The sequence below is a fragment of the Antechinus flavipes genome, chromosome 1 (assembly GCF_016432865.1).
Source record: "Antechinus flavipes isolate AdamAnt ecotype Samford, QLD, Australia chromosome 1, AdamAnt_v2, whole genome shotgun sequence".
Classification (NCBI taxonomy): domain Eukaryota; kingdom Metazoa; phylum Chordata; class Mammalia; order Dasyuromorphia; family Dasyuridae; genus Antechinus; species Antechinus flavipes.
The window spans coordinates 431,105,250-431,127,998 of record NC_067398.1 but is presented as its reverse complement, the minus strand read 5'-3'; the positions used below and the strand labels follow the sequence as shown (position 1 = coordinate 431,127,998).

Below are 22,749 nucleotides of genomic sequence, written 5' to 3'. Positions count from 1 at the left end.
TTATTATCAGCTTCTCAGTCCTTACTCTTAAATAACTTTAACTCAGTTACTAAATTTCTGGAACACACTGGACAAAGTCACAAAACTATGCTAATTTCATCCTGCAAAAGAAGGATCTGTGATTTCCTCAGGAAGGGGAACTCCTTTCACTTAGTTGATAAGTTCTATGGCATACCTGAGCCACAAAGAAGTTAAATTATTTAAGTCAGTCAATAAACATTTATAAAGTGCCTATAATATGTTAAGGATTGTAATAAGTGCTGGGGATAGAAAAAGAGACAAAATATAGTCCCCGACATTATGAAGTGTACAATTCAAAGCAGGCAAAAAGCAATACCCAGGATAAAAAGAAAGTAAATAAGAAAGGAAGGCACTCCCTCCTCTGGATATTCTCCAGCTATCAGAGTTCTTTTTCGCCCATCCCAGAACTTAATTCAATATTCTAGATGAAATCTGGCAAAGGTCTGAAGGCACTAAAATTAAGAAGGGTTGAAAAAGCTTCCTGTAGAATATGGGATTTTATTAATGACTTAAAGGAAGTCAAGGAAACCAACAGATGAGATTTAGCAAAGAGAACATTGCAAGATTGGGGACAAACAAATATCTCTTCTCCTATTAAGATTAACCCTTCCAATAATGGCCTTCATCTACCCTCTTCTACCTCCTCTAAAGTGTTGCTCCTATCACGCATTCCCTCTCTTGCCTACAAGAATCTATTTCTCTCACGGACCCTTTCTTTCTACCTGCTAATATACTTGATTTTCCCCAATCTGAACCATTCTAGAAAATTTCCCTAAAAATATTATCATCCTCTCTTTCAATATTTAACACCTTAAAGAAAATCACATGCTAAATGTCACTATTTTCTCATCACCAACTCATTCTCAACTGTTTAAAAGCTAAATAAAATCTCTTCAATTTTTCTGAAACTGCTTCCCAAATCTCAACTTTCATCCTCCTTGCATAAAACATATATATATTCTTCTTCTCCACACTATTTCATTGCTTGGATTTTATCACATCTACAACTCTCTGTTCCTTCTTTTTCCTTACTCCATAGTGTAGGCATTCCCCAAGATGTCTTTTCCTTCCTCTTCCTCTTCTTCCTCTTTGTCTTCTCTCTTGTAATCTCAAAACACCTGCAGGGCTTCAACCCTCTCCTCAATAAAGATGACCCAAATCTGTGAATCTACTTTTAACAGGACTCAGCAGAAGAAATCAAAGGTCTACCATTACAGCTGAAGGAAGATCAGAGCTGAAAGATTATGCATCAACAAGAACAGTCACATTAATTCAGTTCTTCCTTAGCCCCAACTAAACAAGAAGGGCTGAAATACAGCAAAGTTCTAAACAGGAAGGTGAGATGAAACCTCACTGGGCCACAAGCCAAGATTCATGAGACCAAGGTAGAAGTCCACAGAACCAAAAAAAAAAAAAAAAAAAAAAAGGATCATTTACTAGAGAAAGAGGGTAGAATCAAAACCAAGATGGAATTAACTCAGAAAGTAAGGGTATCAATAAATATTAAGTGCTTACTATAGGTCAGAGAGGGAGAGGAGAGAGGGTAAGATAAATTCCTGCAATCAGGAAAGAAATTCTGAGTTCTTTTACTCTGAGTCTTTCTTAATAAGATCTATGTCCAACTGAAAAATTATCCTGAAATGTCCACCTTTTCCAAAAGGAAATAAGGGAATGCTAAGGAAGAAGCATTTATATAGCATCTATTATGTGCCAAGTAATGTGTTAACTTTATAAATATTTATTCATTTGACCCTCACAACCATTCTGTCATCCCTGGTTGAGTGTTGAGAGAAGTGAGGTAAAAGGATTTTGCACAGAGTCACACAGTTTTTGTCTGAGATCATATTTGAACTCATCTTTCTGATTCCAGACTGGCCCTCTATCCCCTAATACTATCTTATAAGCCCCTCCTTTAGAAGAACAACCACGGGGATGGGGTGGAACCAAGATAGCGACGAGGACACATACATCTTTCTGAGGTCTCCTTTATCTTTAAAGTATTTCTTATGAAACTCAGCCTCGCAATGAGTGCTTGAGTAGCAAAACCCACCAATATTGGGAGTACAACATATTATCAACAGAAGGTAATCTCAAAATTCACCAGAAAAGGTCTTTTTGCTTGCGCACAGGGTCAGAGCAGGGCTAGGCGCAGACTCAGGCAGATAGGCAGTGAGAGCATGGGAAACAGCTCACACTAAGCAGACCAGAGGGGGGCCAGGGTGTGGTTTTTGCCAGCTGAAAATCTGTGGGAAGAACTCTACCACAGATTCAGCTACTTTGCCCTGGCAGCAAGCCAGTAGATCAGCAGAAAATCTATAAACACAGACGGTAAAGACTATAACCCCCAAAAGCTAGGGTCTCTCAGGACCTGGCCACACCCACCCAGCACCAGAAGGGACTCAAAACGATCCCAGTGCAGACGCTGATCCCAGCACAGCCATTGCTGTCCTACTGCTGCTTCACTGCTACTTCCTGTTGTCTGTTGAGGAAGCTCGGTAACCCCATATTGTCCCCAAAAGTGGAAGTACTATATTTCACAAAGAGTCAAAGGAAAACTATTACATCTGAGGGAATTGACTCAAAGAGAAAATATTAGACATATTCGGTTTATAGAAAAACTTCTGCCATCTCATTGAAAAGTGGGAGGGGAAAAGTGAAAAAGGAAGGAGTAGGCTACAGAAATTGTAAGGGAAAGGTTTAAGAAAAGGGGAGGGACTTTAAGAGAGGGGAGGGATCCTAAAGAGGGACGGCTGCATGAGGCTAGTGGTGCTCATAAATTTAATACTAGGGAGGGGGGTAAGGGGGAAAGGAAAGAGAAAAGCATAATCTGAGGTTAACAAAATGGCAGGAAATACAGAATTAGTAATTTTAACTATAAATGTGAATGGGGTAAACTCCCCCATAAAATGGAGGTGGATAGCAGACTGGATTAAAAACCAGAATCCTACAGGATTCACACTTGTTTCCTACAGGAAACACACTTGAAGCAAGGTGATACATACTAAAGGTAAAAGGATGGAACAGAATCTATTAAGCTTCAGGGAAAGTCAAAAAGCAGGGGTAGCCATCCTTATCTCAGATCAAGCAAAAGCAAAAATTGATCTAATTAAAAGAGATAAGGAAGGGCACTATATCTTGCTAAAAGGTAGCATAGATAATGAAGCAATATCAACACTAAACATATATGCACCAACTGGTATAGCATCTAAATTCCAAAAGGAGACGATAAGAAACCCGCAAGAAGAAATAGACAGCAAAACTATAATAGTGGGAGTTCTCAACCTTGCACTCTCAGATCTAGATAAATCAAACCACAAAATAAATAAGAAAGAAGTTAAAGAGGTAAATAGAATACTAGAAGAGTTAGGTATGATAGATCTTTAGAGAAAACTAAATGGAGACAGAAAGGAGTACACTTTCTTCTCAGCAGTTGACAGAACCTATATAAAAACTGACCATATATTAGGACATAAAAACCTCAAACCCAAATGCAGGAAGGCAGAAATAGTAAATGCATCCTTTTCAGATGACGATGCAATAAAAATTTTATTCAATTAAAAAGCCAGGGGAAAATAGACCCAAAAGTAATTGGAAACTAAATAATCTCATCCTAAAGAATGAGTGGGTGAACAGCAAATCATAACCACAATTAATAATTTCACCCAAGACAATGACAATAGTAAGATAACATACCAAAATGTGTGGGATGCAGCCAAAGTGGTAATAAGGGGAAATTTTATATCTCTAGAGGCCTACTTGCATAAAATAGAGAAAAAGAAAATCAATGAATTAGGCTTGCAACTAAAAAAGCTAGAAAAAGAACAAATTAAAACCCCCCAATCAAACACTAAACCAGAAATTCTAAAAATAAAAGGAGATTAATAAAATTGAAGGCAAAAAATTGAATTAATAAATAAAACTAAGAGTTGGTTCTATGAAAAAGAAAACAACAAAAATAGATAAACTCTTGGCAAATTTGATTAGAAAAAGGAAAGAGGAAAATCAAATTCTTAGTCTTAAAAATGAAAAGGGAGAATTTTTCTACTAATGAAGAGGAAATTAGAGCAATAATTAGGAGTTACTTTGCCCAACTTTATGCCAATAAATTTGATAACTTAAATGAAATGGATGAATATCTTCAAATATATAGCTTGCCCAGATTAACAGAGGAAAAAGTAAATTGATTAAATAGTCCCATTTTGGAAAAAGAAATAGAACAAGCTATTAATCAACTCCCTAAGAAAAAATCCCCAGGACCAGATGGGTTTACATGTGAATTCTACCAAACATTTAAAGAACAATTAACTCCAATGTTATATAAACTATTTGAAAAAATAGGGATTGAAGGAGTCCTACCAAATTCTTTTTATGACATAGTCATGGTACTGATATCTAAACCACATAGGATGAAAACAGAGAAAGAAAATTATAGACCAATCTCCCTAATGAAGATTGATGCAAAAATCTTTCCCACTATTATAGTTTTACTGTCTATTTCTTCTTGCAGCTCTCTTAGTTTCTCTTTTAAGAATTTAGATGCTACCCCACTTGGTGCATATATGTTTAATATAGATAGTGCTTCATTATCCATGCTACCCTTTAGCAAGATATAGTGTCCTTCCTTATCTCTTTTAATTAGGTCAATTTTTGCTTTAGCTTGATCTGAGATCAGGATGGCTACCCCTGCTTTTTTGACTTCACCTGAAGCATAGTAGATTTTGCTCCAACCTTTTACCTTTAACCTGCATGTATCTCCCCACTTCAGGTGTGTTTCCTGTAAACAACATATTGTAGGATTCTGGCTTTTAATCCATTCTGCTAACCGCTTCCTCTTTATGGGGGAGTTTACCCCATTCACATTTATGGTTAGAATGACCAATTCTGTATTACTTGCCATCTTGTTAACCCCGGTTTATGCTTTTCTCCCTTCTTTCCCCTTTCCCCCCCTTCCCAGTATTAAGCTTGTGAGCACCACTTGCTTCTCACAGCCCTCCCTTTTTAGTATCCCTCCCCCCGCCTTAGAGTTCCTCCCCCTATCTTGCCCCTTTCCCTCCCTTATTCCTCCCGTATTCCCTTCCGCTTAGCTTATTCCTTCCCTTTTCACTTTTCCCTTCTCACTTTTCAATGAGGTGGGAGAAGTTTCACCATAGATTGAATATGTCTTAAGATTTTTCACTTAAAGCCAATTCTGAAGGCAGTAAAATACCCACTATATTCATCCCCTCCAATCTTTCTCTCAGATATAATAGGTTTCCTATGCCTCTTCATGAGATGTACTACCCCCACTTTACCCTTTTTCTGATACAATGTCCTTTCCACATCAATTTCTAGAACAAGGTATACATGTATTCTTTATACATCTATATAGTCAAAATATAGTTCCCAAGATTAATCTTTACCTTTTTAGATTTCTCTTGAGTTCTATATTTGTAGATCAAACTTTTTGTTAAGTTCTGGTTTTTTCATCAGAAATAGATGAAATTCGCTTACTGATGCAAAAATCTTAAATAAAATAATTAGCAAAAAGATTACAGAAAATCATCCCCAAGATAATACATCATGACCAAGTAGGATTTATATCAGGAATGTAGGGCTGGTTCAATATTGGGAAAACTATTAACATAATTGACTAAATCAATAACCAAAATAACCATATGATCATCTCAATATTTGATAAATTCCATTTGATAAAGCATTTGATAAAATCCAATCCCCATTCCTATTAAAAACACTAAAGAGTACAGTAATAAATGGATTTTTCCTTAAAATAGTAGCATCTATTTAAAACCATCAGTAAGCATCATATGTAATGGTGATAAACTGGAACAATGGTTCCCAATAAAATCAGGAGTGAAACAAGATTGCCCCCTATCACCATTACTATTCAATATTATATTAGAAATGGTAGCTTTGGCAATAAGAGATGAAAAAGAGATTAAAGGAATTAGAATAGGTAATGAGGAAACCAAATTATCACTCTTTGCAGATGATATGATGGTATACTTAGAGAACCCCAGAGATTCTACTAAAAACTATGAGAAATAATCCACAACTTTAGCAAAGGTGCAGGATACAAAATAAATCCACATAAATCCTGAACACTTTTATACTTCATTAACAAAATTCAACAGCAAAAGATACAAAGAGAAATTCCATTTAAAATAACTTTCAATAGTATAAAATATTTAGGAATCTATCTGCCAAAAGAAAGTCAGGAACTATATGAGCAAAACTACAAAACACTTTACACATAAATAAAGTTAGATCTAAACAATTGGAAAAATATTAAGTGTTCCTGAATAGGTTGAGCAAATATAATAAAGATGACAATACTACCTAAAGTAATTTATTTATTTAGTGCTATATCAATCAGACTCCCAATAAACTATTTTAATGACCTAGAAAAAAAAAACAACAAAATTTATCTGGAAGAACAAAAGGTCAAGAATTTCAAGGGAACTAATAAAAAAAATTCAAATGAAGGTCACCTAGCTATACCTGATCTAAAACTATATTATAAAGCAGCGGTCACCAAAACCATTTGGTATTGGCTAAGAAATAGACTAGTTGATCAGTGGAACAGGTTAGGTTCACAAGACAAAATAGTCAATAACTGTAGCAATCTAGTGTTTGACAAACCCAAAGACCCTAACTTTTGGGATAAGAATACACTATTTGACAAAAACTGCTGGGAAAATTAGAAATTAGTATGGCAGAAACTAGGCATTAACCCATACTTAACACCGTACACCAAGATTAAAATGGGTTCAAGATTTAGGCATAAAGAATGAGATTATAAATAAATTAGAAGAACATAGAATAGTTTACCTCTTAGACCTGTGGAAGAGGAAGGAATTTGTAACCAAAGTAGAGATCATTATTAATCACAAAATAGAAAATTTTGATTATATCAAGTTAAAAAGCTTTTGTACAAACAAAACAAATGCAGGCAAGATTAGAAGAGAAGCAATAAACTGGGAAAACATTTTTTACAGTTAAAGGTTCTGATAAAGGCCTCATTTTCAAAATACATAGAGAATTTATTCTATAAGAAATCAAGCTATTCTCCAATTGATAAATGGTCAAAGGATATGAACAGATAATTTTCAGATGATGGAATTGAAACTATTTCTATTCATATGAAAGAGTGTTCCAAATCATTATTGATCAAAGAAATGCAAATTAAGACAATTCTGAGATACCATTACATACCTGTCAGATTGGCTAAGATGACAAGAAAAAATAATGATGAATGGTGGAGGGGATGTGAGAAAACTGGGACACTGATGCATTGTTGGAGTTGTGAATTGATCCAACCATTCTGGAGAGCAATTTGGAACTATACTCACATAGTTGTCAACCTGTGTATACCCTTTGATCCAGAAGTGTTACTTCTGGGCCCAAAGAGATCTTAAAGGAGGGAAAGGGACCCATATGTGGAAGAAGGTAAAATAGCCTGGGAAAGAAAAACAAAAATGCAAGAACAACAACAGAAAGAGTGCAAATGCTTTGTTGTGGTGCACACTCATTTCCCAGTGTTCTTTCGCTAGGTGTAGCTGGTTCTGTTCATTACTCATCAATTAGAACTGATTTGGATTCTCTCATTGCCTAAGATACCCACTTTCATCAGAATTGATCCTCATATAGTATTGCTGTTTAAGTGTATAATGATCTCCTGGTTCTGCTCATTTTACTTAGCATCAGTTCACATAAGTCTCTCCAAGCCTTTCTGAAATCATCCTGCTGGTCGTTTCTTACAGAACAATAATATTCCAAAATATTCATATACCATAATTTACTCAGCCATTCTCCTATTGATGGGCATCCATTAAATCTCCACTTTATTTCTATTAGAAAATGATGAAAGTGGCTACCTTCTTTCTAAATCTGATTTTTCTTGTGCAACAAGATAACTGTATAAATATGTATACATATATTGTATTTAATATATACTTTAAGATATTTAACATGTATAGGATTGCCTGACATCTTAGGGGAGAGGGTGGAAGGAAAGAGGGGAAGTTGGAACAGAAGTTTTTGCAAGGGTCAATGTTGAAAAATTACCCATGCATATGTTTTGTCAATAAAAAGCTATAATTTTTGTAAAAACCACTTATGTAAAAACCAGCAGACTATCTCCTACAACATTCCACACCCTTTCTAAAGAACGTTGCGTAGTACATTTCACCATTTCTTCCCTGATATCAAGCTTGATCCCCATAATCACAAACCCCTTAGTTTCTTTCTTTCTTTTTTTTTTTTTCAATTCACTTCCAGGATTTACAACTTCTACTTAGGCCTTGAACACTTGTATAGGATGCATAGAGCTGACATAAAGAACCCTGAGTCGGGATTCGGAACCTGTATTTACACTATGCTCTGCTACTAACTAACGGTGTAATTTTGACTAAACTAATCAGCCTCTCTGGGGTCTTCATCTCGAAACCCCTGTGGTTACTGACAACTTTAAAACTGTATGAATGTTTCTAAATAAAACCTATTCTTCTCCCACCAAACAAAAGTACTGTAAGGCAGAAGAGTTACAGACTCCTCTGTCCGTTTACTTCCTCTTTCTGGACAGGTAAATATCCTACTTCGAGGGCAAGTATCACCCGGAACCCAGGGAGCGACTCAGTTCTGCCCCCAAGATGTCCCTCTCAGGTAGCCTTCCTTCTCATTCCCCCGGAACTGACAAGAGGGAAGCAGGGATGCAGGATGCTTCCTTTTTCGCAGTTTCGGGATCCTCGCAGGTCAGACCACAGGATCCCGAGAGTTCTAAGCGGTCCCAGGTTCCGGGGATAAGAAGTGCCCCCGGCGGACCGATCCCCAACAGCCCAATACATAATTCATAAGCAGCAGACCTGGCAATGTCCCAGCGGGGGGAAGCGAGAGGGGAGCCTGGAAGTGGAGAGAAGTACTAGCCATTTCCAACAGAGGGCATCCTGAGCAAGCGCTCCGAACCCACTCCTTTTTGCCAGCTTTCCCGGCCAAGTTCGAGCTACTAAGTGCTCCGAAGCTACAAGCCGCTCTAGCTCTCGGGTATAAACACCCGAGTAGAAGCTTTTCCAGCTGCAGCAGCTACTCTAGGCCCTGGGGTGTGTTCAGGCCCACGGACTTCCTTCGTAGTTTAAAAACAGTCATAGGCCAAGATCAAAGTCGGAGGGAGCTTGGCTCTACCAATCCCGAGACCCCGGAGCCAAGTGGGAAGGGGTGCTCCTCAGACTCAAGATCCTTTCCCATTCCGGCAGTCTGCGACCCCGGCAAAATGGAGCAATTCCGTTCTACAAGCCGGCCCCACTCAGAGCTCTGCCATTGGAGGAACTGCAGAGAGAGAAACGAATAACAACCCAGTGTACCTCCGCCTACCTGTGTTGGCAATGGTTGGGGACCCTATATGCTGCTAGCACAGCTTCCTTCTACACTTCTAGCTGTCAACCCTGGGAGAAGTCTTGTTGTAAATCCCAGGATGCATCATATTTTCGTTCTAGGGCGTGATTCGGAGAAGCCGGAGCCACCCCCAGGATTTGGGAATAATCATCATTGGATTGGGGGTGGAGTCCCGACAATAGGAGTCACTCCTACTGCTTAAACTATTTACTAACATGGGACATAACAAAAACCTGGTGCCAAAGGAAAGTACTTCTCAGGTGTCTTAGGAAATTCGCTTAGACTGTAAGTTTCAGAGATGTCAGCCTTCCTTGGAATAGGATAATTCCTGACTGAAAATTTTCTACACTTCTGAAATAAAAGGTTCGGTCCCAATTCCTGACCCCAGTCAGCCCATGCACTTGTAAACTTTTTTCTATTAACATATGATTTAGAAAGAATAATTTTCCAGAGATGGAAGGAAGAGGAAAAAAGAGAAATCGAAGGAGGGAGGAGAAAGAGGACTGAAAACCGAAGTAAAAGATTTGCCTAAACCTCTGAAACACACATTTGACTCCTTCACTCTTCAGGGTAACTCAATCTATCATAGAGCAAGATTATTCTTCCAGTCCTTAGTATTTCTGTGTCCAGTTCAAATGACAGCATACCTTTTCTTCCCCTGTAGTATTACTGACTCACAGAAAAAAAAAAAAGTGAAAAGAGTGAAAGCTTAAAGTTTTCAAAGAATTCTAATTCTGACAATTCAAAAAGAAAGGTGGGAGGGAAGAGAGTGTGAATATCTATACATACACACATATGTGCTTCTATGCATTAACCCCTCTTCTGAAGAATTTGTACCCAACACGGCCTCCTTAGGGGTGAAGCAGTGGTGCCCATCTCTCTTTGAAAAGCAACATGACATAGTTGATAATGCACTGACCAAAACACTGACTTTGGAATCAAGAATACCAAGATTCAAATCCTAACAAAGATTTTTGGGGTTTTTTGCACTTTATATGCTTTTGGGGAGGATTTTTGAACATTATTATTTCTTATTTAGAGGATTTAATTTAAATGGGAGAAATAATGCCTGTGGTACTTACCTCAAAAAGTTGTCAGGAGGATAAAATAAGAAAGTGAATGCAAAGATGAAGTACCATTTCAACATGTGATGGGAATAACTGCAGTAGTTGTTAAAATAGGTTCTGTAGGTATTAGGGGTTATGAGATATCAGGTTACTTTAGTCATCACTAAGGCAACAGATGAGTGAAGCTGCTGAAGAAGTGTGTGATGCAATATAGCAACATGCCATCTTAAAGACTTCCCAACATCCCTCCTGACAACGATAACTATTTTGATAAACTTATAATTCTTTGTTTTATACCTCAGTTAATTTAATTTTTTTCCCAGCTCTTGTCATAGTTCTTTTTATTTATTTATTTATTTTATGATAACTTTTTATTGACAGAATCCATGCCAGGGTAATTTTTTACAACATTATCCCTTGCACTCACTTCTGTTCCGATTTTTCCCCTCCCTCCCTCCACCCCCTCCCCCAGATGGCAAGCAGTCCTATACAAGTTAAATATGTCATAATGTATCCTAGATACAACATATGTGTGCAGAACCGAACAGTTCTCTTGTTGCACAGGGAGAATTGGATTCAGAAGGTAAAAATAGCCTGGGAAGAAAAACAAAAATGCAAATAGTTTACATTCATTTCCCAGTGTTCTTTCTTTGGGTGTAGCTGCTTCTGTCCATCATTGATCAATTGAAACTGAGTTAGGTCTCTTTGCCAAAGAAATCCACTTCCATCAGCGTACATCTTCATACAGTATTGTTGTTGAAGTATATAATCTGGTTTTGTTCATTTCACTTAGCATCAGTTCATATAAGTCTCTCCAAGCCTCTCTGTATTCATCCTGCTGGTCATTTCTTATAGAACAATAATATTCCATAACATTCATATGCCACAATTTACCCAACCATTCTCCAATTGATGGGCATCTATTCAATTTCCAGTATCTGGCCACTACAAAGAGGGCTGCCACAAACTTTTTGGCACATACAGGTCCCTTTCCCTTCTTTAGTATTTCTTTGGGATATAAGCCCAAAAGTAACACTGCTGGATCAAAGGGTATGCACAGTTTGATAACTTTTTGGGCATAATTCCAGATTGCTCTCCAGAATGGTTGGATTCATTCACAAGTCCACCAACCATGCATCAGTGTCCCAGTTTTCCTGCATCCCCTCCAACATTCATCATTATTTTTTCCTGTCATCTTAGCCAATCTGACAGGTGTGTGTAGTGATATCTCAGAGTTGTCTTAATTTGCATTTCTCTGATCAATAGTGATTTTTTAATTTTAATAATCAGAAGTTGTCCAATAAGGCTTTCTCTGTTACTGTATCTTTCAAGGAATATCATATAACTATTGAAGGGAAGTCTTTAAGATGTTATATTAACATCTTAAGACTTTTGACTGGGAATAATATTGTAATGAATTCTTAAAGCTCTGTGATGTTTTTCAACTGTATCCACTCTCTATGACCCAATTTAGGGTTTTCTTGGCAGAGATGATGAAGTGGCTTACTATTTCATTCTTGAGCTCATTTTACAGATGAGTTGAGGCAAACAGGATTAAGTAACTTACCCCAAGTTATATTCAAAGTAAATGTCTGGGGCCAGATTTGAATAAAGAAAGATGAATGTTTCTGACTCCAGGTCCAATACTCTATCCACTGTGGCAACTAGCTGAGACCCTGGAATATTTTAGAGCTTTCCAAATGAAAGCAATAATAACTTTTTTTTTTGCCTGGACCCTTAAGTTCAGTACCCCTCCAAATTGGGACCTTATAAAACAGACTTAGCTCTACACCCCCCCAGCAGGAAGTAGTTTTAAAAGGTCCCCCTGTACTCCAAAAGACTTCAGCCTGATATGTTTGGGTGGAGGTATTATTGATTGGTATGGTAAACTGACCTTAGCAAAATACTACCCAGTGTCTGAGTGGACCCAGAGACTGATCTCCACTATTGTGCCTTGGTAATCAACTTTGTACTACTATGATGTCATCATATTTTGGCCTCAGGTCTCTGTCTGTAACACTTCCTCTCCACAGGCCATTGTATTTGACTTCTAGCCTCTGGACATTTAACAATTTTCACTGGATCTGGCCTCTAAAAATTCCATTCCACTGAAAGTATTTCCTGTTGCTTTCACAAGATCACTTTGGTACACCAGGCGTGGAGGGGGAAAAGCATTTTGTTTTTTACTGTCCAGATTTCATTAGAAAGTATTAGGATCTTAGTGGCTATCATTTATTTTCACAATTGCCAGCTTCATTCTAAGCAGTTAGATTTAGAGTGTGATCAAATAAGATTGTATTTTGATCCATTTTATCTTTGAGGTAATGGAGCCCCATGTGCAAATGAATATCTAAGAAAGGCAAATGCATTGATTGATATCTCTGGATCTTCTTGTGACCAGCCCAACAAAATGAGCTAATGGAGGATGAAAATAAGGAGATGGAGTTGCTGATGATTCAGCTGTTTAGTAAGAGAAATCATGCTGCTTATATATTTTAAAATCATAAGTTATTATGAAAGGCATTGTTCTGTGACCAATCCTGGTTTCTGTTCTAATTCTCTGAAGCATGTTGTTATTTTCAGGAGACTCAGTCATATGTAAAGTTCATAATGCCTCAATGTGCCAGGAACTTATGTTTTCTTATGATTTCAAACTTTGTTTAAGCAGCAAAAACTGGTTGGTATACAATCTAATGCTGATCAATCATTTGAAGATGAATTGACCAAAGCCTAGAAGAAACAAATCTAACATACACAGAGGATTAAGGAAAGTATCATTGGAAATGTTAGGCATCTGGCAGAGAAAATGACTGGTTGAGAGCATCTCCAATTGAAGATATTTCTCTTGATAGGGCCTTCAGAAATTAGGGAAGGTTCATTTTAAAGCCTTTAGTCTGACCAGTTAGTCCCCACTAATTTGCCCATGAAGTGGGGCAAGGAGAGCTAGAGCTATAGAGATCACTTAAAAGTAAAGCCCTCCTAGAAGCTGGAAAATGAATGGATGCCCATCAATTGGAGAATGGTAGAGTAAATTGTGGTATATGAACCTTATGGAATATTATTGTTCTGTAAGGAATGACCAGCAGGATGAATACAAAGAGGACTGGCGAGACTTACATGAACTGATGCTAAGTGAAATGAGCAGAACCAGGACATCATTATATACCTCAACAATGATACTGTTTGAGGATGTATTCTGATGGAAGTGGATCTCTTCGATAAAGAGAGCTAATTCAGTTTCAGTTGATCAAAGATGGGCAGAAGCAGCTAAAACCAAAGAAAGAACAATGGGAAATGAATATAAAATGCTTGCATTTTTGTTTTTCTTCCCAGATTATTTATACCTTCTGAATTCAATTCTCCCTGTGCAACAAGAAAACTGTTCAGTTCTGCACATGTATATTGTATCCAGGATATACTGTAACCTATTCAACATGTAAAGGATTGCTTGCCATCTTGGGGAGGGGATGGAGGGAGGGAGGGGAAAAACCGGAACAGAAGTGAATGCAAGGGATGATGTTGTAAAAAATTACCCTGGCATGAGTTCTATCAATAAAAAATTATTAAAAAAAAGTAAAGCCCTCATCTTTAGACTGTGGTTAAAGGGCAATCAAGAATTGTGAGAGAAAGCAATTGACCTGAAGAGAATTTGATTAATTTTCTCTAACTCCAGGGCAGCTAGATAGCACAGGGAATAACAGAGCAATAGCCTTGGAGTCAGGAGGACCTGAATCAAAATCTGCCCTCAGACACTTAACACTTCCTAACTGTATGACCCTGGGCAAGTCATTTAATCCCAATTACCTCAACAACAACAACAACAAATAGATATAGATATAGATATAGATATAGATATAGATATAGATATAGATATATAGATATAGATAGATATAGATATATAGATAAGATATAGATATATATATATATATATGAATATATATCTATCTTTATATATATAGATATATATATATATATGTATGTATTCCCTGAAAATAGACGATATCATGTAGAGTAAACTCTATAAAAAGTTGGTAGGGCATAATCTCTTTTAATGGAGACTATGCAACAAATAGGAAAAGCCTTTCACTCAGTTGATAAACACAAAAATAATGTAAAAGAAGAGGAGATAGGGTGGGATCTCAGACATCTTGGTTTCCAAAAGTCTCCACCTAGGATAGAAAGGCAATCAAAAGTCCACTGAACAAATAGGCCTACTTGAACAGAAAAGGTTCACTTAAGGCTGAAATGATGATTAGAAATGGGTTATAAAGCAAAAAGATCCCCATGAAGAAGATTATTTTGAGGAGTTGAGGTTATATTGCCCAAAAGCAATTTTCAGAAAAGAAGATCTCACCAAACTAACAGAAGCATTCATAAATCCTTCCTTAGCAGGGCAACTGTAATCTGTTTAGTTGCTGTGGAGCTTCATCTTCAAGCAAGAAGATAATGACCTGTCAAAAGTCAAGGCATTGGAGATAGAAAGACTAGTCCACAAAGGAATAGCTAGCATAAATGGGGTGGCAAAGAGAAAGGGGTTCTAGCAAAAATTATATTTGGTTGGAGATGCTGGGTGTGGGTAACATACCCAACAATCCTGGACTATTTCTTTTAGTTTGTGACCGATAAAAATGATCTGAAATGAGTTCTTTGTAGGTTGCTATAGTTAAATACCCCAGAAGGTGGAAGAGTATATCCCTCTCCTTTGCAAGAGTCTGTTATAGTATGGATTGATTGATTTGCAGCCTCTTTTATGACTGCATCACCTCAAATAAGGTGTTTATAAGAGAAAAAGTACAAGCAGATGTTATTCCCACATCAGAAATAAACTTAAATAAAATTGACTTTTACATGGCTATAATACAAAATACTACATAAGTTATATCTCCTAAGAAAACTGACTGCACTAAATTCTCTACTCCAAGTCACACTAAAAATGTTTCAAGTTGGGTTTCAATAATCATTAGAAAAAAAGCTAGATCTCACAAATTGTTGTATCAATAGCAAATTATTCTTTTTGGAAATTAAAAAAAAAGAGAAAAGAAACTTTTAAAGACCATATTTCATACAGGTATAAATTTATATAGTAAGGTATATATCTAGTAACAGGCAGATGACTATACATTTACAGTTTGAAAACAGCAAGATCTGCCATACTTACATTGTACTTATAGCTCTCTATACTGACCACTTACACTGGAAATATAAATTTGATAAAAGAGGAAAAAACAGGGATATGATTATAGCAGGACAAAACACCCTTAACTCTGTTTGACTTCAGTATGAGTTATAAATGATGAGCAAACATAGTGACAATCTCACGGACTCAGGAATAATTAGGTAGAAAATATTCTTAAAACATTATAAAAAATTGGAAACTGAACCAGAAGGATCCCACTTTAAGGAAAGTTTGAGTTCCCAGCCTTTTTGTCCAAATGCAAATTTCCATCTATATCATATCCTTCAGAGTAGTTAAGGTTATTTCCCTGGAATTTTGGGTTACTGATTTAATAATACATTATTCACATTTGAATTTGAAACTCTAAAGAAACCCATATCACTTATATTCCCTAGAATTTTTCTCAAATAGTAGGTCCCACATCAGAGTTGCAGGTTCAGTTCTAAATAAGTAAATTCATCACCAATAGTTAATAGATGATCTTAAGTTTGACATAACACAAATGATTTTGCTTTTAAGATGACTTAAGATATAGAAATATAAAAATTCTTAATTATGTTAAAACAAATATTCAGTTATAAAAACCTAAGTTTATAAATCATTTTTATATAATAGACAGACTTGTAGATTCTCAGTATATTCACTCTTTATTTGGGAATTTGATCTCCCAGAATAAGTTCTTTTCCTAGGGCTGATAACCTGGCTAGCAAATATGGTTTAAGAAATATTGCTAGTTTATAAATTAATTCAACAGGAGTCCCAGAGTGAAGCTGAGCTTGCTCTTTCATATGAACTGTGTCATTTTTCTTTCATTTTACTAACAAGTGAAAGGGTGGGGAGAGGACTGAGAGCAGGTTGTGAGTTTGGGTTTTTTGGTTCATTTATCTCATGTCTCAGTGAAAAGAGAAAGGTGCATTTTGCCCTCAGATCCTAAGGTGAACTGATCCAAATACCAAAAACAATCTAGATAAGGTTTTTATTCGTCCCATTTTGCAAACAATAATGACCAGTTTGGGATTTTAAAAGTCACCATTTTTGGATTTTAACACGAAAATTATTTCCAATAAATTAATTATTTTAAAATTTATTTTAAATTATCTAAATTGTAACTTCCTCTTAAAATATACAGTTACTTAAATGCCAGTGAAAAAACATTATGTACATGACATTTTTATGCACATATATATGTAGATAGATATATACTTAATCCTTTTGTTTCAAAATGATGATTGTATAAAGATAATGTTTCAAAATGATGAGAGACCAAGAGAGAGATTTTTTTTTTTTTTTGTGAGAAATATAAGAGTCACTTGGTCAGGTCTACTTGTTCAAGAAACTATTTTGACAACAGGATATAGGATGAAATGGAGTAGGAAGATATTTGATACAAAGAAGAGTGTGTTAGAATTATGTGTGCAAGAGGTGATTAAGCCTGGAATAAGCTTGTAAATGTGTTTTATTTATTTATTTATTTTTTGGATGAGGCACCAAAAACGTTTTGTTTCCAGAGACATCTCTCAAGAATTCCTGGTCTGTTCCCCACACTCTTAAGTTCCATTTAAAATTCTACATCTTTCTCTAAACATAAAAAAACAGGGAGTAGTGGGTATCTGCTTTATTGACATAGGAGTGACAAATAGTAATATTTAGTTTTTCTTTTGTATTCAGAAGAGGAAAGAGAATGAGGATATAGTGTCAGAGGGAAGATGGGATAGAATATTGGATTCCGAAAATAAGTACTATGCTTGGGAATAAAATAAATCAATATAAATCTGGAACTGGGCTGAAGACATTGGGGGTGTCTCATTTTTGTCAGGACAAGCAGGGGACTCTAATAGTAGCCAGTGCTTTCATTAAGAAAAACAAATCAGGAAATGCACTAGGGAATGTTAGCTTCTATCCCTATCTTTGCTTTTTATGCCCTTAAATGAGGGTACCAGGCACACACTTGAAAATTACACCATTCAGAGGGAAAAAAATTTACAAAAGCAAGCACAGACAAGCACAGATAAAGAATTTCTTAGAAAAATTTTATTTTTGGATTATTCTTACCATGTTGATAAGGACTTTGGATTATAGGTACATCTGAGTCTGGGTAAAACAGGGAAGCAGAAAGAGGGTAAACACCCCATTAAGAATAAGTGATCTCTTCATGGAGAGATCACTTTGCCCCAAAACAAAATGTTTTTGGAGCTACTATCTCGAATAAGAAAAAGGAAAGGATGGTCAACCACAAATTGAGGATAATTTATTACACCTCCAAAAGCAAATATTGCAGTGGCAGCAGCTGCTTCTGTGCCTTCTTCATTAACTTCCACATAAGCCTTGTGTATAACGTTGGATAGAAATAGGTTGTCCCCAGCTGAAATCCCAGAAAAGTCAGCCTTGGATACATCAAAAGCATCTGACATGCCCAAATTTCGAAGAATGCATTCCAGGTCTAAACTCTTTTCCAATTTAAATCTGGGAAGGAAAACTTCCGTCTGAGTTGTTTTCAGCCTCTCTGGATTTAACCAATTTGTTAATTTCTCATAAGTAAGACTTTTTTCCAACTAGAAATTTAAAAAAAAAAAGAATTGCATATTTTAAGTCCCAATGGATTTAACTTAATTAGATAATATATTACTTTAATATCTACTATATGCAAGGTTACTTTGTGGGATGTGGAGCATTTCCCCAAGGGCATTCTATTATTCTTGAAAGTTAGGAAAGTGGAAAATGCAGAATCAAGCCAAACATATATTTATTCTCCATTTGTTTCTTTATTTCTGTCGTGCACCTGCACATGCACACACACCATTCAAATAGAGACTGATAGCTTTCTTTTCTTTACTTTCCTTCAGAGTTCCTTATCTTCATTCATCCAGAACAAAGCTCCATTTTATAGACTGAGAAAACTGAGGTTGCTTTAGGTCTCATAGGTTATAAGAAGATAGGTTATAAGAAGATGACCCAGAATTCCACCTGAGGTCTTGGATCCTGACACCAAATACAGCTTTTCTTTTCTCTATCATTCCAACCTTAAAACCCCCTCATTTAAATGATTCCATACCATCTTAGTTTACCTCAGAAAACAGCTTTCACTCTCTTGCTCACCTTATTACTCATTTCCAATCTTAAACTTCTCTAGCACTTTTTTATCTTCAAAGCACTTTCACACATTATCTCATTCGTTCTTCACCCTTCACAATGACCCACTGAATTATTTTACTAGATATCATCTCATTTAACACACAGGGAAGAAAAGCTTTCCTCAACATGACTTCTTGCAGAAGTTTACTTGTACTGTTAATTTATAAAATACGGATGGCTCCTAGGCCTGATAGGATTTTTTCTTGACCAGATTGAGAATCAGTCATTGGACTCCCTGGGCTGCTAACCTGGGAGTTCTCCTCCAATAAAGGCAATCAAAGGCAACCTGCTCTGTGCTTGCTCCTGACATATTTATTTACCTATACTTCCTCAAACATATCTTTAAGTCACAATGATTCTCAATTATATTTCTAGCTTTGCTTATCCAGTTCCATTCTGCTCTTTCTGGCCAAAGCAAGAATCTGGAAACCAATTACTTTTTTCTTAGTAGTAATTCCAGACCTTGAAATGTTAACAGAAGTTCAGTGGTTACCTCTAGCTTTAGATGGATCCTAATCTTCCACTGTTAGGCCCCATAGCTGAATACAATCTCCCTCCCTCACTATTCTAGTACACTCCACTTACTAGTAAAATAACACATACAAAGAAATCTGTGTAACTTTTAGTCATCGATCTAGACATCAAGGACAAGATGATTCAATTTAAAAGAATTAATTATTAAAGACCAAAATTCAGATGTTAATGCCTACAACTCTGAATCAATAATTTTTTTTTTTAGTTTCTTGGAAGTAGGTAGAACACCCTATTACTTCTCTCACCGTTTTTAGATCTGTGTTCTCATCTGGAAGCAAAATGACCATGTCCATTTTTCCTCCAACATAAGGCATAATTAGGACCTTGGTAAACACTTCTCCTATGTAGGTTGTGCTAAATGTAGATTCCAAAAACATCATTTGTACTGGTTTCTGCCTCTCCTAAAAGGAAATAAATGCACATGAAAGTGAATCCAGGGCAACTGAAGGGGGATAGATAAAATTAATATGACTTTTTAAAGTTGAGGTATATTTGTATGACCCTACTTCAAGCCTTTAGACTATAAGCCCTCTGAGGGCATAAAACAAGAATTACAGAATGATAGCTTCATCCCTTGGAACTTGTTTCTTCAAATGGACTACAAGTTATCTATAGAAAAAAATACGCTTTTTAAAAATTCATTCCTCTGACATAGCACTACTCTTGGCAGACATATATGAATAAAAATATCTCTAAGAATAAAGAGTCCCTAAGTTTCCTTTTTCTTTCTTTGGAATTAAAACACTTAGTCCTCTCCTGTCTCCTTCCCCTTTCTCCTATAAGAACAAGGCAGGCTGAAAATTGAGCTAAGTTAGCAACTAAATATTTAGTTAATCTTCAATGTGAATGAGTTTCACTCAAATTTCACCAATAGTTTATGTCTAACCTGATGGTGTTATGAAAAACTTTATCCTTACCTAGTTAAAGGAATTTCAAATGTCACCATAATTTAAAAGAACAAAAAAGAAACTTTGGAATCTTTTATCTTATTCAAAAACCACTATTTCTACACATAAGACATACCTAACCAGTATTTCTTTTTAAGTTGATAACTAATAAGGGAAGTGGAGAGAAGGTACTAATCCTTATCTTTCCCCAAAATCCCTTCTGGGTTCTGTAAATTTCTGGAACATTTTCCATTATTCTAATTGTAGATGAATTGTTGTTATATTTTGTGTTGTAGAATATATTTTTTAAAATAATGTTTTATATTTTTCAATTACAAATGACAATTTTTAACATTCTTTTTTAAATACAACTTTGTTCTAAAATTACTCCCTCTGTCTCTTTTTTCCCTTCTCCCTAAGATAATAAGCAATTTGATGTAGGTTCTGTGAAAGTACTCCTGAGATTAATATGTCTGTTTGCTATTAATCTGTGTGACAATCTCAATGATAATGTAATTTTTAGAAAACATATATTAACCTTAGGGGTATTCCCACAAGTTTACTGTTTTCTAGTTTACTAGTTTTCCCACTACTGGTTACTAGTTTCCCACTAATTACTGTTTAATAATATTCTATACCATTATCTCATGTTCAACTGATGTCTAAAAACTCTTTTTTGCCATTAATAATGAAATCTCTGACATAATAATACATAGATAGAGAACTTCATTTTCTGCAATATGAGATATTTAACAGGGGCTTGACAGTTAATAGAAAAGCTTTCAGCTGAATACAATCTCCCTCCCTCACTATTCTAGTACACTCCACTTACTAGTAAAATAACACATACAAAGAAATCTGTGTAACTTTTAGTCATCGATCTAGACATCAAGGACAAGATGATTCAATTTAAAAGAATTAATTATTAAAGACCAAAATTCAGATGTTAATGCCTACAACTCTGAATCAATAATTTTTTTTTTTAGTTTCTTGGAAGTAGGTAGAACACCCTATTACTTCTCTCACCGTTTTTAGATCTGTGTTCTCATCTGGAAGCAAAATGACCATGTCCATTTTTCCTCCAACATAAGGCATAATTAGGACCTTGGTAAACACTTCTCCTATGTAGGTTGTGCTAAATGTAGATTCCAAAAACATCATTTGTACTGGTTTCTGCCTCTCCTAAAAGGAAATAAATGCACATGAAAGTGAATCCAGGGCAACTGAAGGGGGATAGATAAAATTAATATGACTTTTTAAAGTTGAGGTATATTTGTATGACCCTACTTCAAGCCTTTAGACTATAAGCCCTCTGAGGGCATAAAACAAGAATTACAGAATGATAGCTTCATCCCTTGGAACTTGTTTCTTCAAATGGACTACAAGTTATCTATAGAAAAAAATACGCTTTTTAAAAATTCATTCCTCTGACATAGCACTACTCTTGGCAGACATATATGAATAAAAATATCTCTAAGAATAAAGAGTCCCTAAGTTTCCTTTTTCTTTCTTTGGAATTAAAACACTTAGTCCTCTCCTGTCTCCTTCCCCTTTCTCCTATAAGAACAAGGCAGGCTGAAAATTGAGCTAAGTTAGCAACTAAATATTTAGTTAATCTTCAATGTGAATGAGTTTCACTCAAATTTCACCAATAGTTTATGTCTAACCTGATGGTGTTATGAAAAACTTTATCCTTACCTAGTTAAAGGAATTTCAAATGTCACCATAATTTAAAAGAACAAAAAAGAAACTTTGGAATCTTTTATCTTATTCAAAAACCACTATTTCTACACATAAGACATACCTAACCAGTATTTCTTTTTAAGTTGATAACTAATAAGGGAAGTGGAGAGAAGGTACTAATCCTTATCTTTCCCCAAAATCCCTTCTGGGTTCTGTAAATTTCTGGAACATTTTCCATTATTCTAATTGTAGATGAATTGTTGTTATATTTTGTGTTGTAGAATATATTTTTTAAAATAATGTTTTATATTTTTCAATTACAAATGACAATTTTTAACATTCTTTTTTAAATACAACTTTGTTCTAAAATACTCCCTCTGTCTCTTTTTTCCCTTCTCCCTAAGATAATAAGCAATTTGATGTAGGTTCTGTGAAAGTACTCCTGAGATTAATATGTCTGTTTGCTATTAATCTGTTTGACAATCTCAATGATAATGTAATTTTTAGAAAACATATATTAACCTTAGGGGTATTCCCACAAGTTTACTGTTTTCTAGTTTACTAGTTTTCCCACTACTGGTTACTAGTTTCCCACTAATTACTGTTTAATAATATTCTATACCATTATCTCATGTTCAACTGATGTCTAAAAACTCTTTTTTGCCATTAATAATGAAATCTCTGACATAATAATACATAGATAGAGAACTTCATTTTCTGCAATATGAGATATTTAACAGGGGCTTGACAGTTAATAGAAAAGCTTTCAGATGAATAAATCCTTCTCTAGGTTTACACGTATATATATGTAAAGTAGATGCATGTATATGTATACATACATACATGTACATATCCATACATA

At 35.6% G+C, this 22,749-nt stretch overlaps 1 protein-coding gene across 11 annotated transcripts in view; it reads right to left on the bottom strand.

The window, feature by feature from the left end:
- LOC127543695 (serpin B6-like) overlaps nt 1-22,749 on the bottom strand; it is a 236,161-nt gene that overhangs the window by 15,496 nt on the left and 197,916 nt on the right. Inside the window, exons 6-7 of one of the 11 annotated variants that reach the window (XM_051969948.1) lie at nt 21,231-21,386; nt 17,668-18,203 (exon numbers count right to left, since the gene is read on the bottom strand). The exons of 8 other annotated variants lie outside the window; for them this stretch is intronic. In XM_051969948.1, coding sequence (XP_051825908.1) covers nt 17,802-18,203; nt 21,231-21,386 — 558 coding nt within the window. In that variant the 3' untranslated portion in view covers nt 17,668-17,801. Of the gene's footprint in view, nt 1-8,882; nt 9,339-9,387; nt 9,751-17,667; nt 18,204-21,230; nt 21,387-22,749 lie in introns of those variants that run through there. 2 more of the 11 variants (XM_051969939.1, XM_051969940.1) reach the window with 2 other exon arrangements.